A 17379-nucleotide genomic window follows, 5' to 3' on the forward strand; every position below is an offset into this window, starting at 1 on the left:
TTCTTGTGAATACATATTAAAGCAAATATATAAAATCTATACCTTTATTAAAAAGGGGAAAAAAAAAAGACATTGACATTATATACATCAACACTTTTATGTTAAGTATGAATCAAAAAGATTAAATATTATTATCAAAGAAGTATAATTAAACACAAATAAGCATTGATGGGGTTGTTTTCCACGAATAAGCAAGAATTCAATAAGTAAAATGCAGAGTATTATTCTCAGAAACAAAATATTCTTTTCAGAAGTATTAAGTGATTAGTCGTTAAACATGCCTACTTTTTTTCTTCATATATTCAATTGTAGTTTTTAATTTGATTAATCACTGGTTCTCTTTTTTTCACAGTTCTTCTGAAATGCAAGCAATGTGCTTTTCCCCCCTTCTTATCTCTTTTGACACTGTTTATTTGCCGAAGTTGGGGTTTTGCAGCTTACCATCAAAACTTGAGAGTGCACTAAATCAGTATTTAACAGCGCTCATTTCAATATTTACAGGCCCCTACTGGCAATTTAAGCAAAAAATTTTTATAGCCTAGGTATGCAGTAGTCTTCTGATATTGTAAGCTTTTAGAAAGAACAGTTTTTATTCATACTATTAAACTTATTGAAAAATAAAAATGGTACAAATTTTACACAGAAGAAAATTTGAATTAAAAATTTGATCGTTTTTGTTGTTTTTGAGAATGTTATGCATTTATACAGGCAAGGAAATAAAATCATTCTTCTATGCAATAGAAATCTGATGGCAAATAGAAACACAGAATAAGATATATCCGTCATTAGTATATTCTTTTTACATTGCTTTAAAAAAAATTTGTAGTTCCTTTAAAATGATAATGATACTAACTATGTGATAAATTTTAATATTTTAACAATTTAATAAGTTTTTTTTGCCAAAAACATCTATGAAGATTTTTTTTAATAAAAGTTTTCTATGAATGGAATTTTACCATCTAGCAAAACTTACATGAAGTTGTTAGATAATTTTGTTAAAAAAAAAATTCTTAACTATTTTACTTCTAATTTTTTGAACAGAGTTTTCCCTAAAACTTATATGGCATTACATAACTCAATGTAAACAATAGTTTGAGGATAAGTAGAACTTAGCTAACTATGGGGTTATCATTCCCCAGAAAAAATTAAATTTCTCCCTCAGATTTCCAGAGTATAATCAAAATATTTCACAAATTGTTATGACTAAAACTAACATAATTATAAGTGATTAAAACATTTACACACATGCAGTAAGAATTTATACTGAAGAAAAAATTGAAATTGTTACTCTTTTACATTAAAATTGTTTTTTTACTCAAACTGAAATTATTTATTAAAATAAAAAATGAACTGAAAATAATAACATGGATGTTAAGAAAAATCAATAATAACTAAATATGTTTAAAAAAATACAATTTGATACATAAAGTGCAAAATAATGAATCAAAGCACTTTATTGTGTGTATTGTTATGTTCATTGAAATTAATATGGTAAACAATATTGCTAAAAAATTATTACCGTGTACTAATAAAAAAATTCAAAATTAAGGGCTAATTTCACTGAGAGTTTTCCTTGTTTCCAGAGTGAAGGAGGAATTGCTAAGTTCCTAGGTGGAACTTAGCAACTCTAATCCGTTGCTCACAGAAAGTGATTAGTTTAGTCACAGAAAGTGATTAGTTTAGTCACAAAGTACTACCAAGAGTGTTTTCTATTATGAAAGTCCCATTAATAGAAGTTTGAAACATTACAACAAAACCAGTGATGCTACAAAGGAGTATACATAATTATAATATGTATACACCTTAATAGATATTTTTGAATCGTTGACAAAAACCAATTTAGCCTTTCTTCTTTCAATTTACCCAAGCAATTAATTGAGTTATTTTTACTTCTGACATTTTCCACAGTAGTTTTGTTCCATCCTTTATAAAAAATATGAATTTATAATGCTTTAAGATTTTTTTTTGACTTAAAAAAGATTTTAAAATTATCAGTGGTGATTGTGAAAACCAATTTAGCCTTTCTTCTTTCAATTTACCCAAGCAATTAATTGAGTTATTTTTACTTCTGACATTTTCCACAGTAGTTTTGTGTTCCATCCTTTATAAAAAATATGAATTTATAATGCTTTAAGATTTTTTTTTTGACTTAAAAAAGATTTTAAAATTATCAGTGGTGATTGTGAGCCCAACTCAAATATCCTGAAAATTTTTCGAGTAAAATAATTAATGACGCATTTCAAAAAATTTATGTCTTTATAAATTTAAATCATTGATATTTTCACAAAATGAAATTCTAAATAAATTACATTGAGCATAATTAAAATGAATAATTATGTATAAGTTTACTTTTATCTCTTATCACATTAATTATTTGGACAGAAAAAATATTTACAACACAAAAGATATTTACAAGTGAAAGAGATGCCAGTTAGTTCTAATGTTTTTAAATAAAATATACAAGAATTTTTATACATAAATGTGATTTATGATTTCTTGAAACTTCTGATCCTTGGATTTCTGGAAACTTCCGGATCGTGGGTAGCGAAAAATCTGGAAATTCAGATTTTTTTCGAAGCACAATCTCTGAATTATATATTAAAGCCAGTGATTATAGATAACCCTTTGTACAAATTTAATTATACAAGTAATTGTAATACTCACTCATCATCTAGCTTTAAGTCTGGTGTACGAGGTTTTTCAGCACTATTTCCAGAAGCAATGCTACCTGTATCAACTTTAAGAGCATCTCCTTCTGTAGATGGAGTTTCTTGCTCTAATGGTTTATTTTCAGTTTCAGAAGTCTTCTTTTCTGGTTCCAATATTTCAGTTTTAATTTCCACTCTAGAAGTTGTCTCCATCTGGGATTGACTTTCTACGGTTGAATCTGGAGAAGGTTGGGGAGATAAGTTTCGCTCAGGTATAGGTGATGGCTTCATAAAAGCGGCCCTTTTTACTCTAGTGTAACCAGTTTCATTCTTGAAATTCAAAACAGCTGTTCTCAGAAAACGATTCGGAATCAAAGTATTTGGTGAAACATCGATATCGTGGCAAACAGGACACTCGTGATTATCTGATTCTAAAAGTACTTGACGGACACCTGCAAAAGAGATTTGAGAATTATAAGGGTCAACTCATTTCATAATTAACTCAATTAAAAATCTGCAAAACAAATTATGACTTATTACATTGCTGACTATAAATATTGACAGTTGTAAAAGTGAAAGAAAATTTTTTTAAATTGCTTTTGAAAAATAAAACATTTCATGCTAACTATAAACAATATTAAAATTGCTTTACAAACAGGTTATTTTAGGAGTTTTTTTTTTATTAACAAGGGAGATAAAATAATGGACTTAAATATTAAATAGACATATATTAAATATTAATTTTTATTAAAAAATTTTTATATTTAATTAATTATATTAAATATTAGTTAATTAAATATTAAATTTTTAATTGAATTTCTAATTTCAAAATAGAAGATTGTCAAATAGGAAATAGAATAATTATGTACAAAATAAAAACTTAAATATGGTTGTTTATAATGAAATTTCTTCCTTAATTTATTTTTCACTTGTTTTTTGAAGAGCTAACAGGTAAGATTATTGATACTAAGTTTACAACAAAGAATAAACAGAAAAAAAAAAAAATTATATCTCATTTTAGACAGCTTTTTTAATTCTAACTGTTTCATTTTTATACAAAGACATCTCAAGGTAGGACCTAGGTATCAAAAGTATAAAGATTAACATACACTTTTGAAAAAAAAAAAAAAAAAAAAAAAAAAAAACCAAACAAACTTACATTCGTCACAAAAACTATTTCCACAACATGGAATCAAAACAGCATCCTGCAACAGATCTTTGCACACCATACATAGTAGTTCCTCTGGAATTTCAGCTTCTGGTTCAGGAACTGGATCATCCTGGGGCACAAAAGGAGGCTTTTCTTTCTTCACTTCTTTATATGCTTGGCTAAAATAAATTAATAAAAAGAAGTTCGAAAATGAAAAAAATATTAAACTTCTAGCAAGGACACAAAACCAAAATAATCTCTAATGCACTTCTTAATTTTTTTTGTCTCAGCATTTTTTACAACCTCATTTACAGAAAAGGTGGCACGAATCTATTTTTGTTATTTAATGAATCATTTAGAAAGCCATCTCTCTTGCAGGACCGTCAAGAGTAATAAACTAAACATGGTGGTTCTTGACATAGAAATATTATAAAACTCTTTCCATAAGAAATTAAAATTTTTTAAATCTAAGTATCTCATAAAAATAATATATATATACACAGTACAAAGTCCCATATCCCATGTCCATTTACCGAGTATCTTTATCTGACACTTTTTAACTGTCAAAATAAACAAAACTCTTTTCCCTTTAATACATTGACAGTTTAGCAAATGGGTAAAATTAGAAGAATGTTTTTTTTTTTTAATGTCCATTTCCCTATCTAATGACACAGAAAAACTGGCTTTGCTATGCGGTGAAAACAGAAGTTTAAAATTCAACTTTTTATGTGCAGAACCGTCAGTGGGTTAAAAAAAGTATGTAGGGATGGGAATTTTGCTTTTCTGCTAACTTATGATTTTTACCAAACTTCAGATTTTAGTTCAATTTCCTCTATAATACAGAAAAGAAAAAAGAGAGGATATCATGGAAAAAGAATCAGGCATATCACTACTTCGTGAGAAAAATCGCATATTTTTTTCTCACGTCTCACATAAAAGGATTATTACCACAAAGAATCAAACACTCACATTTTGAAAAAATTTCGGATTTGAGATGAAATCAACACTAAAAATCAGCAGATTGTAATAATATTATAAACAAACTCAAAATGTTAAATATGTTGTTTCAAAAACTATTTTTCAAGAAAAAACCTCTATATAAATACATGCCTTGTTTATGCAAATCAAGTTTTTGGAAAGAGTTTATTTTATAATGAAATCTGTGGCTAAAATACGATTCAAACATGAAACAAAGCAGTAGGGAAAACTTACTGATCAATTAATGGAACAGCGAATTCACCCGAACTCGTAAGAAGAGCCCCTTTGTGTTCAGGACCATCTACAGGAACCATAAAACTACGAGGGATTCCTGTACTACGTTTCACATCCGGCTATAATAAAATAAATTGAACCAAATTTTTGTTATTAATTTGAAACATAAAAATAAAATAACAGAACAAAACTTATACAAAATGATTCTTACATTGTTAGTGGGACAATTTTTTATCCAATGACCGGATTTGCCACATCGATAACACATATAAGCAGGGGGAAGTGGTCCTGTCATACTACGGCTCTTCATGTATCTAGTTAAAATGAAAATAAAATCAAACTGTCACTTAAAAATTCTTTATTTTATCAAGACGCTCAATATTTTTTTAACTTTAACCACAATTACTGGTTGCTAACTTAAACAATATATTCAAAGACTTTCCAAAAACTTGTAATTGATGGAAAATGACACAATACGGTAAGCCATTTAGAAAATTCGATCAAAAAAACACCTTTCAAATGTTAAGAAAATAATTGAATACCTTTGTGGGCGAGCATGTTGAATTACAATTCAAACTAGAACACATACAAAATTTTTCAGATATAATGTGCGGAAACATTAGAAAGCTTTTTAAAATTTAGCAACTTTATCTAAAAATTTAAGAAATAAATCAATATTTTTTCAATACAAGTTAACATGCTCTTCCACAAAATATTTCAACTTCAAAGTAACCAGATTGGGAAAGCTAAGATTCGTACATGGCTAATAAGAAAAACCAATAAAATATTCATTTAAAGAAAAAGAAGAGGGCTATAATATACAACAATATTGGCAGTTGCTTAAGTATTTATCAACATTTAAACTAGTTACAAAGTTACGCTTTTTAAATATTTCAGAATGTTTAATAACAAAATAGTTTTAAACCAACAAATGCTTATTTTTTGTGTTTCACAAGTATTCTAATAAATTTAACATTAAATACTTACTTAGATGGATCATATTCGACAGATGATTGTGTGATCATCGCCTTGACCTTGTCTTCTTCAGATGTATTTGCGTTTAGTAAATCCGCACTCTAAAAATAATTAGAATAAAATAAAATTAAAGTGGAAACAAACATTAGCACATTGCCTAATTATAGGTAATGTTCTCATAACAGCAAAAAGTAAAAATGGCAGATTAAAAAAGTAGCACAACGAAGGTTGAGGTCAAGGATGGCAACCATATTTTATACAGAAATATTGAAAAGTTCAGCAGACATGGTGTTTTGTCCATAAATAATGGATAAAACACCAAGCCATATTATTGTCCTTCTTCCAATTGAGCACATTTTTTACACAAAAATTCCAAACGAAGCTAATAATTGATATTCTACAAATCACATGAACATGTCTTTCCCAATTGTTCTTTTCTTAGTGGGTTCAAGTTTTTTTTTTATTATTTTTTTTTAAAATTTTTTTATTACTTAGGTTTTCAGGTATTCAAACCAGAGTCCACTTTTTTAATTGGAATTATCCACATCTCAACAAAGATGGAGGCATACACAAAGCTTTTTTTTCCCTTCAGTATTTAAACATACACTGTACATTCTTTAATTTATTAATTCCTTAAAAATAACTGAACAATTAATCAAAATATTTTTAACTAATTAAATTTGTAAGGGAATTTTAATCTAACTAATAACTATACTATGTATCTAAATTAAATTAATAACTATAAGAGTTAACTTACTTTAGCAATTTTATCATAACGAATATGGCCCCCTAAGTCATCCTGAAAATTAAGAAATAAAAATTGATTTCCATATTACATTTGTTTAAAATAATAAATAGCAGGTTGAAAAACAAATAATTGTTGAATAATAATCTCCAATTCATAAAGTATTTTACTTACATCATCTATCGGTAGTGGAAGATCAGGTTTATCCCTGTAAAATAAAAAAATATATATATTTTAAAACTTCATTTTAACAAAAAACACTTAAAAATTGATATAGTAAATAAATAATGATTGAATAAAACTACAGAGCTCATTCTAGGCAGAAAAAAGGGCAGGGTGCAAAAGTTTAAAAAAGGGGCATTATTATTCTAAAAGGGCAATCATTTCTTTCTATGGGGTTAACACATTCTATAAAAAACATTGTCAATTAGTAAAAGAAATGTTCTATTTTTATTTTATTTTACTAAAAGTAGCAGACCAATCATATTAATTTCTAATTTTGAGTAATAAATTAACATATAAATCGAGTTTATGAGCTAATTAGCTTAGTAATTTATTTAAAATGCATGCATATATTAATAAAATAATAAATGTATGTTTTTAGTGTCTGTAGTTATGATTTAATGATAGTGGAAGTAACTGCAAACTTTCAAAGACAAGTGCAACAAGGGGGTGTGATGGCTATTTTTCCTTTCCCATATAAATCTATGTATTGACAGTAATGACAAACTAAATAAAAAGAGTTAAAAATCCATTGTAGAGTTTGGAGGAAAAATAAAGAAGGGTCGAGGAAAGAAAGGGTACGGAGTCTAATGCATCAGGGCACTAATTTACTTCAGGGGCAACAGGGTGGATTCTTTTGACTAAAAGGGCAGCAGGGTGCTGCGCCCTGTTTACCCTGCCTAGAATGAGCTCTGTTGTTATATTATTTTTACTGCTTTATGCAAATTATCGGTACGTGTGTGAATTTAAATGAAAGTTTTTTACAAATGCAGTCATTGAATAGTTCATAAATAATTTTTCTTCTTCCTCAGATTCGTAGGCTATTTAAAGTAAAAAGTTCAATGAAATTTTAATATTTAAATAAAAAACTTACAAAGCGAAGCACCATTTAAATGTTTCACATTGATTTCTTTTTCTTAAGAAATGCAATGTTTCTTTTGTTTTGAGAAGCATTTTTATAAATTGATTAATTGCCTACTTGCTTTCTGAGGAATTCCGTAAAACGATAATTGTTTAGTGTTTATGTTAAATTTTAAACTTAAATTTAAACATTCATCATAAATTATATTTTTAATTGTTGGAACAATTATGTTTTCAATATAAATGCCATATAACAATAAACTAGTACTAAACTACTGCCATAAATCCCTTTCTGGTTTAAGAATTAATTTGGATATTATGGATACTATGTTTGTGACTTTTTTGCTATCTGGTAACTAACTAAGGTTGAAAAAATCATACTAATGTAGTTCTTATTTTGTATTTAAGTAGAATTAAATTTGTATCTTGAAAAAAAGAAAGAAGAAATTTAGAATTTTGAAAGACTTGAACAATGAGAATTGTGCAATATGTTTGATGAGAGGCACCCTAAAACTAGGTCTGACACTCAAGGTATACACTAGCATATAGGGAAGAGAATGCAAGTTAGATAACAATTAGGATCAAATATGATCTATTTGAAAAAGCCTCAGAAAGTTATGTGAAAATTAAGCTTGAGTTGAAGGCAGAGTTGAGGGCCAGTAATGACTCGGGCAACTGCAATGACAAACTTCCCAATAAAATGCTAAGAAACATAGTCAGATTTCTACATAAATAATTTTTTAACCATTTGAGGATGTCAATGTGAATATCAAGACAACTTTACAAGACAAATGTTATCAATGCAGATAGTATCAGAGAGGAGACTGTCAAACATGTTACCAAACTCTTAACATTTGCAATGGTAAAAAAAGCCCATCTTTCCATTTAATCTAATATGGGAGTCACAGAGAAGGAACAAAGTAGAATTAAGGCAGGCTTAAAGACAATCACGTAAGAAATAATTTCTGAATTGGAGGGTTCACAAAAAATATAGCCCCCTCTTAGCAGAGATGGTTCATTAATATGGACTCAAATCCTTCCCCTAAATGCTAATGTTTACTATCACGGATTAAATTTCAACACTCAAACATGAATACAATGCAAAATGAAAGAAATGAATAGTTTTTATTTCTGAACATAAGCAGGATAAAATAAAACTAAAAATGACTAAAAGAAGAAATTTTTTTTTCTTTTAAGGCACATCAAGGCATGATGGGAAGTGCATGAGCAATGAAATTTCTTGAAGAAAACTGAAAAATGGATTAAAGAGTAACTGCTTTGACTTTTTTGTGAAGCACCAAAGATACTGACTAAACAGCTTCAAGACTAAATGAAAGTGATATCTAGATCCAGTAATTATATTTTTCATTTCATTAAAACTCCTTAAAAGATATCATGCAAACTGAAAAATACTTTCCAAGAGAAAATTATTAATCAAGTAAAGGCATTAAAAATCTGATTTCATTAAATTTGATAACAAAAAATTAGCCAAGAGTAAAGAAATCTGTCAACAACAATGAATTTTTGTCAAACACATAAATGCCATTTTCATTTCTCCAGAAAAAAATAATACATTATCTCTGTTACATCATTTTAAATAATTAGATAGCTATTGAGTTAAACGCAAAAGAACCCTTTTATTTTGGTGGTTTTTGTTAAAGATCATTGCTCGAATTAATTTTATAATTATTTTACTGGAATTATTTGTGTCAATGTTTTATTCTATTTTGTGATATCTAGTTTATCAATTCACTCATACGTTAGTTTCAATGATTTTCATACATCCTGTCTGGACATGAGCAGAGCTTGAGTTAATTAAAATTTTTACTATGTCTCTAAACTTGCATTTCTATTTTTTTGGAATAGTTCTTTGAATGATCTAAAGGGTGTTCTATTGCATTGCATTTAATAACTCAAGCAGGATAACAAAGCATTTAGCAATTAAGTCTAAATTAGATAGGAAATTATAGTACATGTTCATTATTTTTAATTATGGCATTAAAAATGTTTAATAAAAATTGCTGAAAAAGTTTACCAATTTTTTTTGCTTCCACCTTGAACAGGAATTCTAGCCACTAGAACTGAAGTATTTTTTGGAATAAGAACTTCATCATTGTCATAAACTGCAAGCAAAAATTGTTTAGTTATAAATTTCAAGAAATACACAGAATAAATTTAACTAAAACGAAAATATTAATTAATAAAAAATATATTAACTTCAATTAGAAATAACCTTTGGAAATGAGTGGTTGAATAAAATATATATTGAGTTAAAAAATTCAATATAAATACTATATTCAATGCAAAATATGAAAAGTTAACCCTTGGAAATCTAAGTAAACGAGTAGAATAAAATCGATATTGAGGCAACTGTGTTCTTTTGAATATACCATTTTCCAAAAAAAATAAATAAATAAAAATAATAACCAGAGAAATTGATTTGATCTGAATGCAGTATGCAGTTGAATTTTTTTTTTTTTTTTAATATTTATAAGATCGTCAAAGATGTCATCCAGCTTAAGCTGCAGTAAAAAATTGGTATAACTTACCAAATAACCAATTAATTTTAACTCAAAAAATAAAAAGGCTGATGAAATTACTGTGTTACCTTTTATTTTTGTACAATTTTCTTAAAAAATAAAAACAGCAAATAATAAATAAGAAAAAAACATTCTGATTGATGGTAGCATGCAAAATAAACAATGCAAGAGTAACAGAAAGTGGGAGGGGATTAAATTTTTTTTTGGATAAATACACTTTTTTTAAATTATTATAATTAATAAACTCTACAAAACTCACCATATTTATTCAGCAGTCTTCACACAAACTCCTGCTGTGTGTTAACACTCATTTTCCAGAATGTTCTGATGCATTTATAACGAACTAAACTGCTGTTATTTACAATAAAATTTTATCTTTATAAGATAACTTGATTAAAAACTAACCCTCCAAAAAACATTTTTTAAAATAGCTAAAATTATCTACCTCAGTCTAAATAAATACTGTATTTTTCAGGGCAAAAGTTGATCCTCTATTTTTTTTTTTAAATGGTGGAGTGGACTTAATGTGTAGGGGAGAAGGGGGCTAACCTTTTACAAGCATTGTATTTGTCACTTAGATGGAAATTTTGTGTGTTTGCATGAAATATTATGGTTCAGAAACAATCAAAAGTAAATGGCTACAGAAGGTGCTAAAACCAATTTAATTATTAGTTATTTTTTAAAGCATGATTTTTATGTTATAATTAGGAGTTTAGATTTACTTATTGTAATTTATTTTGAATTCTAAACAATAATTGTTAAGCAATAGAAGAACAGCAAGTGTCCATCGATCAACACCAATCTATGGATAATCAATCACCACCTAACTGCAAGTATGGGTGCCACCCTGAAATTTATAGATCACAGACTACACGAGAATGGCACACATATCATACAATGAGTGCATTCCCTGATTTGGAGTTTCTGGAGCTTACTCCTCGATGTCTTGAATACAGAAAAAATAAGTTAATCAGTTTTAATCTTAAGAGAAGAGTGGATGTATATCATCCTTCTCTATTTGTTACAATGTTTTGTATGTGTTGAATTAAAATGTTTTGGAAACAAATTCATTTTAATACAAAATAGTTGATTGTATTTCTTGTCAAAATAAAAATTCACATAAAATATACGTTAAGAAATTGAGAATTCAGTGCCTTTTGGAAAAATTATCAAACTAGATTCAGAAATATTGTTCTTTAAGTTTTTTAACTTTATCGCTGTTTGTTTTTCTGATAGAATTATTTAAAATATTGATAAAAGAATTATTATTTAATAAGCTAATGTTAATAATGATGATGTAATAATTAATGATCAAAAAAATTTACATAAAAACTATGAACTGGATAGTTTGAAAAGTCGACCATCAAACAACATTTTACTCTTCAAAAGTTAAAGAGAGAGCTTCAAAAGCTCAGTGGCGAGAAATTCATACATTAACTCAAATATTTTTTCTTTACATTTTTTATTATTTTAGTTTATTTTAAACAAAAAAAAAATAAAAATAACCTCACATATCTATTTACAATAATAACTGAATAATACACTAACTTTATTCTTGGAGCTATTTGTGTCTCTATTTATTTTCCACAGAAATTATCTATCTTGTTTCGAAAAATTTTACTTTTTTAAAATAATTAAACTAGGCTCAGCATTTGAAAATGTACGGAAAAAAAATTAACGCAAGCAGATTTAGATTTTATAATACAAATTTCGTTTGCCCTGGCAAATGTTGAAATGCATTCTATCTCATGCTTTTATTGCAATGTCATTACCTAATCATTTTGCAATTATGGGATACCTGCAGGTGACATAGTGTGGTCATCTCGATCCTGATTGGTTGTTGAAACGTGGCATTTGTTTACATTATCAACTGTTCTTTCCATTCTATTTCGAGTAAGCCAATTATAAATTCTCTTAAGTGACACATTCTAAATTCTTTAACAAAGCTTTTAATTTCACTACAAATTTACAGAGATTTAACACAAAAACAGGCACGAAGCCACATGGAACACAAACGAACAAATTTTGCATCGAAGTTGATAGTTATACAAAACAAAAATACATCACGGTTACAATAAAATACATAAACAATTAATAAATCTAAGTTAAATAAAAGGAGTAGACGAAAAAGAATTATATTTTAAATAATTCGATGTGCAATATGACTCTGTACTAATCGTTAATTATCATTCTAAGTTATGTAAAGAAACTTAGCTCAATTTAAATATGATTAAGATTAGCTGGTGCTGATGTCATAGGTCACATGTGCAGGCATGGGAAGCATTCTTGAAGTGAAAGTACCCATTTATGAAAAATAAAAACAATTTAATCAAAAAGTAATTTTTTAAAACTATTTTTAAAGAAAATTTTTGTCATTAATTTAAAAAAAAAAATGTGGAATTTCTTTTTCTTTTCGAAAAATTAAATTGAATTAAACAAATTGGTGAAAAAAAAAATACAGTTCAATTATAATTTCTCCAGATTTTTAATACACAGTATTACAGAGTGGCATCTTAGGCTATGAGTAAACAATCAATGTCAAACTATTAAGTGAACAAATGTCAAATAATGGAGGAAAAATAACTTTATGGGCAACAATTAACGTTTTTCTGCAGTTAAGAGGTTTTCTTCAATGTATCATACATTGAATAGATATTACACAAATGTTATTTTTCAAAGACAATGAGCTTCAACATTAATTACCAACTATCAACAAATTTGCACTCTGAATATCCACTAATTGTACAAAGTTAATAAAGAATTACAAAATATTCTAAGAAATAATCTGCCGTTCAAAAATTTGAATTTTCCTCAATTTACAAGATACCTGTGATAATTACAAAAAAGTTAATTGCAGTTGGTATTATGTGCCAGTTTTATTTAGAGAATCTTGATGCCGAATAACCCCTCCTCCCCATTATATTTTTATTGCACTGAATATGAATGATAGAGACCCAAAAATATGTAGAAGAAAGATAATGTTTCTAGAATGTGACAATGTGTTCTCCTCAGAAAAGGACCATTGTTATTGAGTTAGTGCAATAAGTCGTAATATCATTCTATAGTTGAAAAACTATTTTTTTAAAAATGAAAATGTAAGTAATATAATACAGAACAATTATTCAGAAAAACGAACAGATTGATTATATATTCCACAAATGACATTTTCTAAACAATAAAATAATCCTCAACATCATTAATTGTGAAAAATATTACTTAGAATATAATTGAAAAAAATATGCCGAATAATTTTTAATTACAAGCCATTTTCAATTTGCCTACAAATTGGAAAAAAGAAAAATCGGGAAATAAACAGAAATTTAACAAAAAATGAAATGATTCTATGATTTTAGTTCAGCAGTTGGGATTGGAATTAAAATTGTTGACATTAAGAAAATTTGTAGTACTTGGTATTTCTTACATAATTATTGTACAATTTTTAAGTCAAAATAGTTTTTTTGCTTATCTTGCACATGTTTATAGCCTACTTCAATAACTTCTTATTCCATTCCATACAGCTTTCAACACAGCAGTTGTCCTTAAAATAAATCAAACTATCTGAAACAATGATTCCATTCCAGTTCTATCACATTTTTTTTGCAAACGTCTTTAGATATATGGACCCAGAGTATGATGAAGCTTTTGCTTGATGGTTTTGAAGAATAGGTAATGAATACTTACCTTTCATTTTTTTGAGTAAACGAAGCGTTAATCAGCAATTATTAACTAACAATGGAATTTTTAGTAAACAAAAGGGAATCCATGTAACAAATATTGACTTTAAAAAAAAAAAAACAATAATTGTGCAATTACTTAGTAAATTGCAGAAAAGTTTTTATTTTAAAAAAAGCTTCTTAGTATGGTATAAATCATAAATAAGAATTTCAAAAAAAAATCTTTTATTATATTTTTTTGCAGAAAGAAATCAATTCACACTGATATCGCCTTTATTTTATTAAATCAAACATCAACTTTAATACAAAAAATTTGAAGAAATCAAATGGTTGCATCAGCTTTGTATGAAAAATTTGATTGATATTCAATACAAATATTAACAAAACAAATCATGTAATTTTCAGCCATCATCTGAGATATATATATCCTCCCAAAAATAACTTAATTGAAATTATATTTAACTTGTTTTTCTGAAACGTAAAACATTTTTTATAAAAGCATAAAATAGAACTCCTTGGAAGTAAGTAATAAATACAAGTCACAATTTGTAGCCATTACATAAGCATCAATCATAGAAAATAATTTTCTTTAAAAAGAGAATTTTTACACATTAAAATTGCGTTAAAAGTTTAAATCACAGCATAGATGAGAAAGATTATCTGTATATTTTAAAATTGACTTAAGTGTTATAATTTAAATTATAACCGTTGAAATCTTTCTCACACATCTACAAAAAAAAAAAAAATTGCTAGGAAAGAATATAATTAAGATTCTATAAAATATGGCTGTAACTAAGCTATTTGAAAGCAGTTTACCTTTTTTTCATGTTTAATAATTTTTTTCTATTGCACTTAACAATGAGTTTGGGAAAAGGATACCTTTAAGAAGACCAATTTTTAAACTAATTCACTTATCAATCAAATTTAAATATCAATAAGAAATTAAATAGATTTTTCATCATGAAATAGATTTTTTTAATGTGTGAATAACTATTACTTAATTGAAGTTAACATTCCATGGTTCATTATATTTAGCGTATATTTTAAGGCTTGTGTCAGTTTTACAAGCATAACCAAATAGTTGTCATTAGATATTCATTTAATTAACTCAATTGCATTAAAAAAATAAAAATAATAATTTGAAGTTCTCTCACTTGAGATTTCTTTACTGTTCTTTCAAAATAATTTAAAACAAACAAACATAAAATTATAATTTATAAACATTTTCTTTACAGATTTCTTTATTGTTCCTTCAAAATATTTTCCCTTTCAATTTACTCAATTGCATTAAAATATTTAATCAAAATTTGTAATGAAGTTCAAGACTTCCTTAAGTAAATAATCTTAAAGTAGAGATTTAATAATTTCAAAACGAAAATACTATGAATATACCGTTTAACATTTTTGAACTAAATTAATTTAGTGTATAATACAATAATTAAATATCAAAAAGTTTTAGAATATGATTACTGTATAGTTGATTGGAATCAACCATTTTTAAAAACAGATGAAATAGTAAAAAAAAAAAAAAAAAAAAACATTGTAGTTGTCTTGTTTTATCAATGTTAAATATTTCCAAAATCAATAATTATGAAAACTATAAAGCTCTACTCCAAAAGATTTGTTACTGCAAAACATAAATGAAAGTATAACCCACACATTTATATCCTTAAAAATTTGATAATGTAAAATTGTTGAGTTTCTTTTACATAAAATGGCAAACTTCTGAGACAGTTTGATAGAAGGAATCCTATGGGTAGTGCTATAAACCTGAATCCTATATATTATAAGTGGTTCGAAATCAAGTTTGAAGTATGGAATTTTGTGATTTATAAAAGCATTAATTAAAATGATTTGATCAAAATACCAAATACTACAATTCCTTAAAAAAAAAAAAAAAAAAAAAAAAAAAAAAGATTTTTAAAAAATTTGCATAGATACTCGTAAAGAATTGGATATTCTGAAAAAGAGCAAAAAAATTAGAGAAAAATATTTTCAGTCAGGAAAATCGAGAAAATGTACCCAGTAACTCCTATTTACTTTGCTTTAAATTTTCGGAGTCTTACTTGCATACCTGGATATTTTCATTAAGTATAAAAAGGTCCTCAAAAAAAAAAAAAAATACTTACTCACGCCACATATATATAACAGACAAATCAAAATTTAAATGCTTGCAATGAAGAATTATATTGGGAAGTTACAATTAGAAATATCCAAAACTAATGTAGGTTAATGCAGTACTTCCACAGAAATCTGCGCACCTTGATAAAAAGATTTTAATGATAGTGTTTACTTGCTGATAAAACACAACTCTATATAAATGAGACGACGATAACATTTTATTTAGAACTGTTTATATTTAATATAGCAAGATTTCACTTTGAAAAACTATAATAAAAAGGCTGGAGAGCCACCTAGAAAAAGTAAGCAATAACAAAGAGGGAAATCTATAAAATAAGGTCTTATACATTTATTTTCTATAATTTTTACATCATTTTACAGGTTAAACCTTAATCTACATACTGCGTAATCGTCAAATTGGTGGATGAATTTTTGTTAGGTGCCTCAATATCTTTTGTATATCTACCTTACTAGCCTTATGCCATGTATTTGAAAAAGCATTTAATTTCATTTTCAGAGAAGAATCCTTTAAATTCATAATTAGTCAAGTTTATGAAAAGTTTGACAAACAATAAACACAAATAAAATTATATAATGCAGATGGGCATTTAAGAACTGGTGTATGATGACCAAAAGTGAAAACATTCTAGACTCAAACAAAAGATCGTTGCTCTTCAGCAACCATTCAATCACGCACATTCCTTAAGATCAAACACAGTTTTTTGATTTGAAGGAAAATACAGGTAGGTTAAAGATAAGCTGGTCTGATAGAATCATATAAAAACTATGACAAAAATGCGCCAAACGATTTTGTAAATAGTTAAAACAATTAACTAATGATTATCATTAAAAATTTATATGATATTTTAATGTTTTCAGTGAAAAAGTGCACAGTATTTTACTTTCCAATTTCGAAAAACTTAAAATCCCCTTTTAGTAGAAAATACTTTAATTTTGAAACTTTCTAATAAAATTATAAAAAAATATGTTACTGTTCAGCATTTTATATTTATGCACAAAATGTGTTTTCATGCAAGTTATTAATACAAATTAAACTGAAACCTAACCATGTTGGATACTTAGCGAATTTTAAATATATAAGTTCATTCCTAAGACTTTAAAGGTTTTGTGCCTGATAAAAATAATTATCACCTTAAAAACATTTGAACACAAACAGGGTGCTTTCAACAAAAAATAAGCACCTTTTAAGCACTATATACACTAATAAAAT

At 26.8% G+C, this 17379-nt stretch overlaps 1 protein-coding gene across 2 annotated transcripts in view; it reads right to left on the reverse strand.

Moving 5' to 3' along the window:
- LOC107453729 (uncharacterized) overlaps positions 1-17379 on the reverse strand; it is a 46720-nt gene that overhangs the window by 12950 nt on the left and 16391 nt on the right. For both annotated transcript variants that reach the window (XM_043041899.3, XM_043041900.3), the window contains exons 4-11: positions 9849-9936; positions 6905-6938; positions 6743-6784; positions 5998-6086; positions 5222-5324; positions 5011-5129; positions 3808-3977; positions 2665-3100 (exon numbers count right to left, since the gene is read on the reverse strand). In XM_043041899.3, coding sequence (XP_042897833.2) covers positions 2665-3100; positions 3808-3977; positions 5011-5129; positions 5222-5324; positions 5998-6086; positions 6743-6784; positions 6905-6938; positions 9849-9936 — 1081 coding nt within the window. The remainder of the gene's footprint in view (positions 1-2664; positions 3101-3807; positions 3978-5010; positions 5130-5221; positions 5325-5997; positions 6087-6742; positions 6785-6904; positions 6939-9848; positions 9937-17379) is intronic.

This window comes from Parasteatoda tepidariorum, chromosome 7, assembly GCF_982258835.1.
Source record: "Parasteatoda tepidariorum strain Cologne lab strain chromosome 7, Ptep-v5.0, whole genome shotgun sequence".
NCBI classification, from domain to species: Eukaryota; Metazoa; Arthropoda; class Arachnida; order Araneae; family Theridiidae; genus Parasteatoda; species Parasteatoda tepidariorum.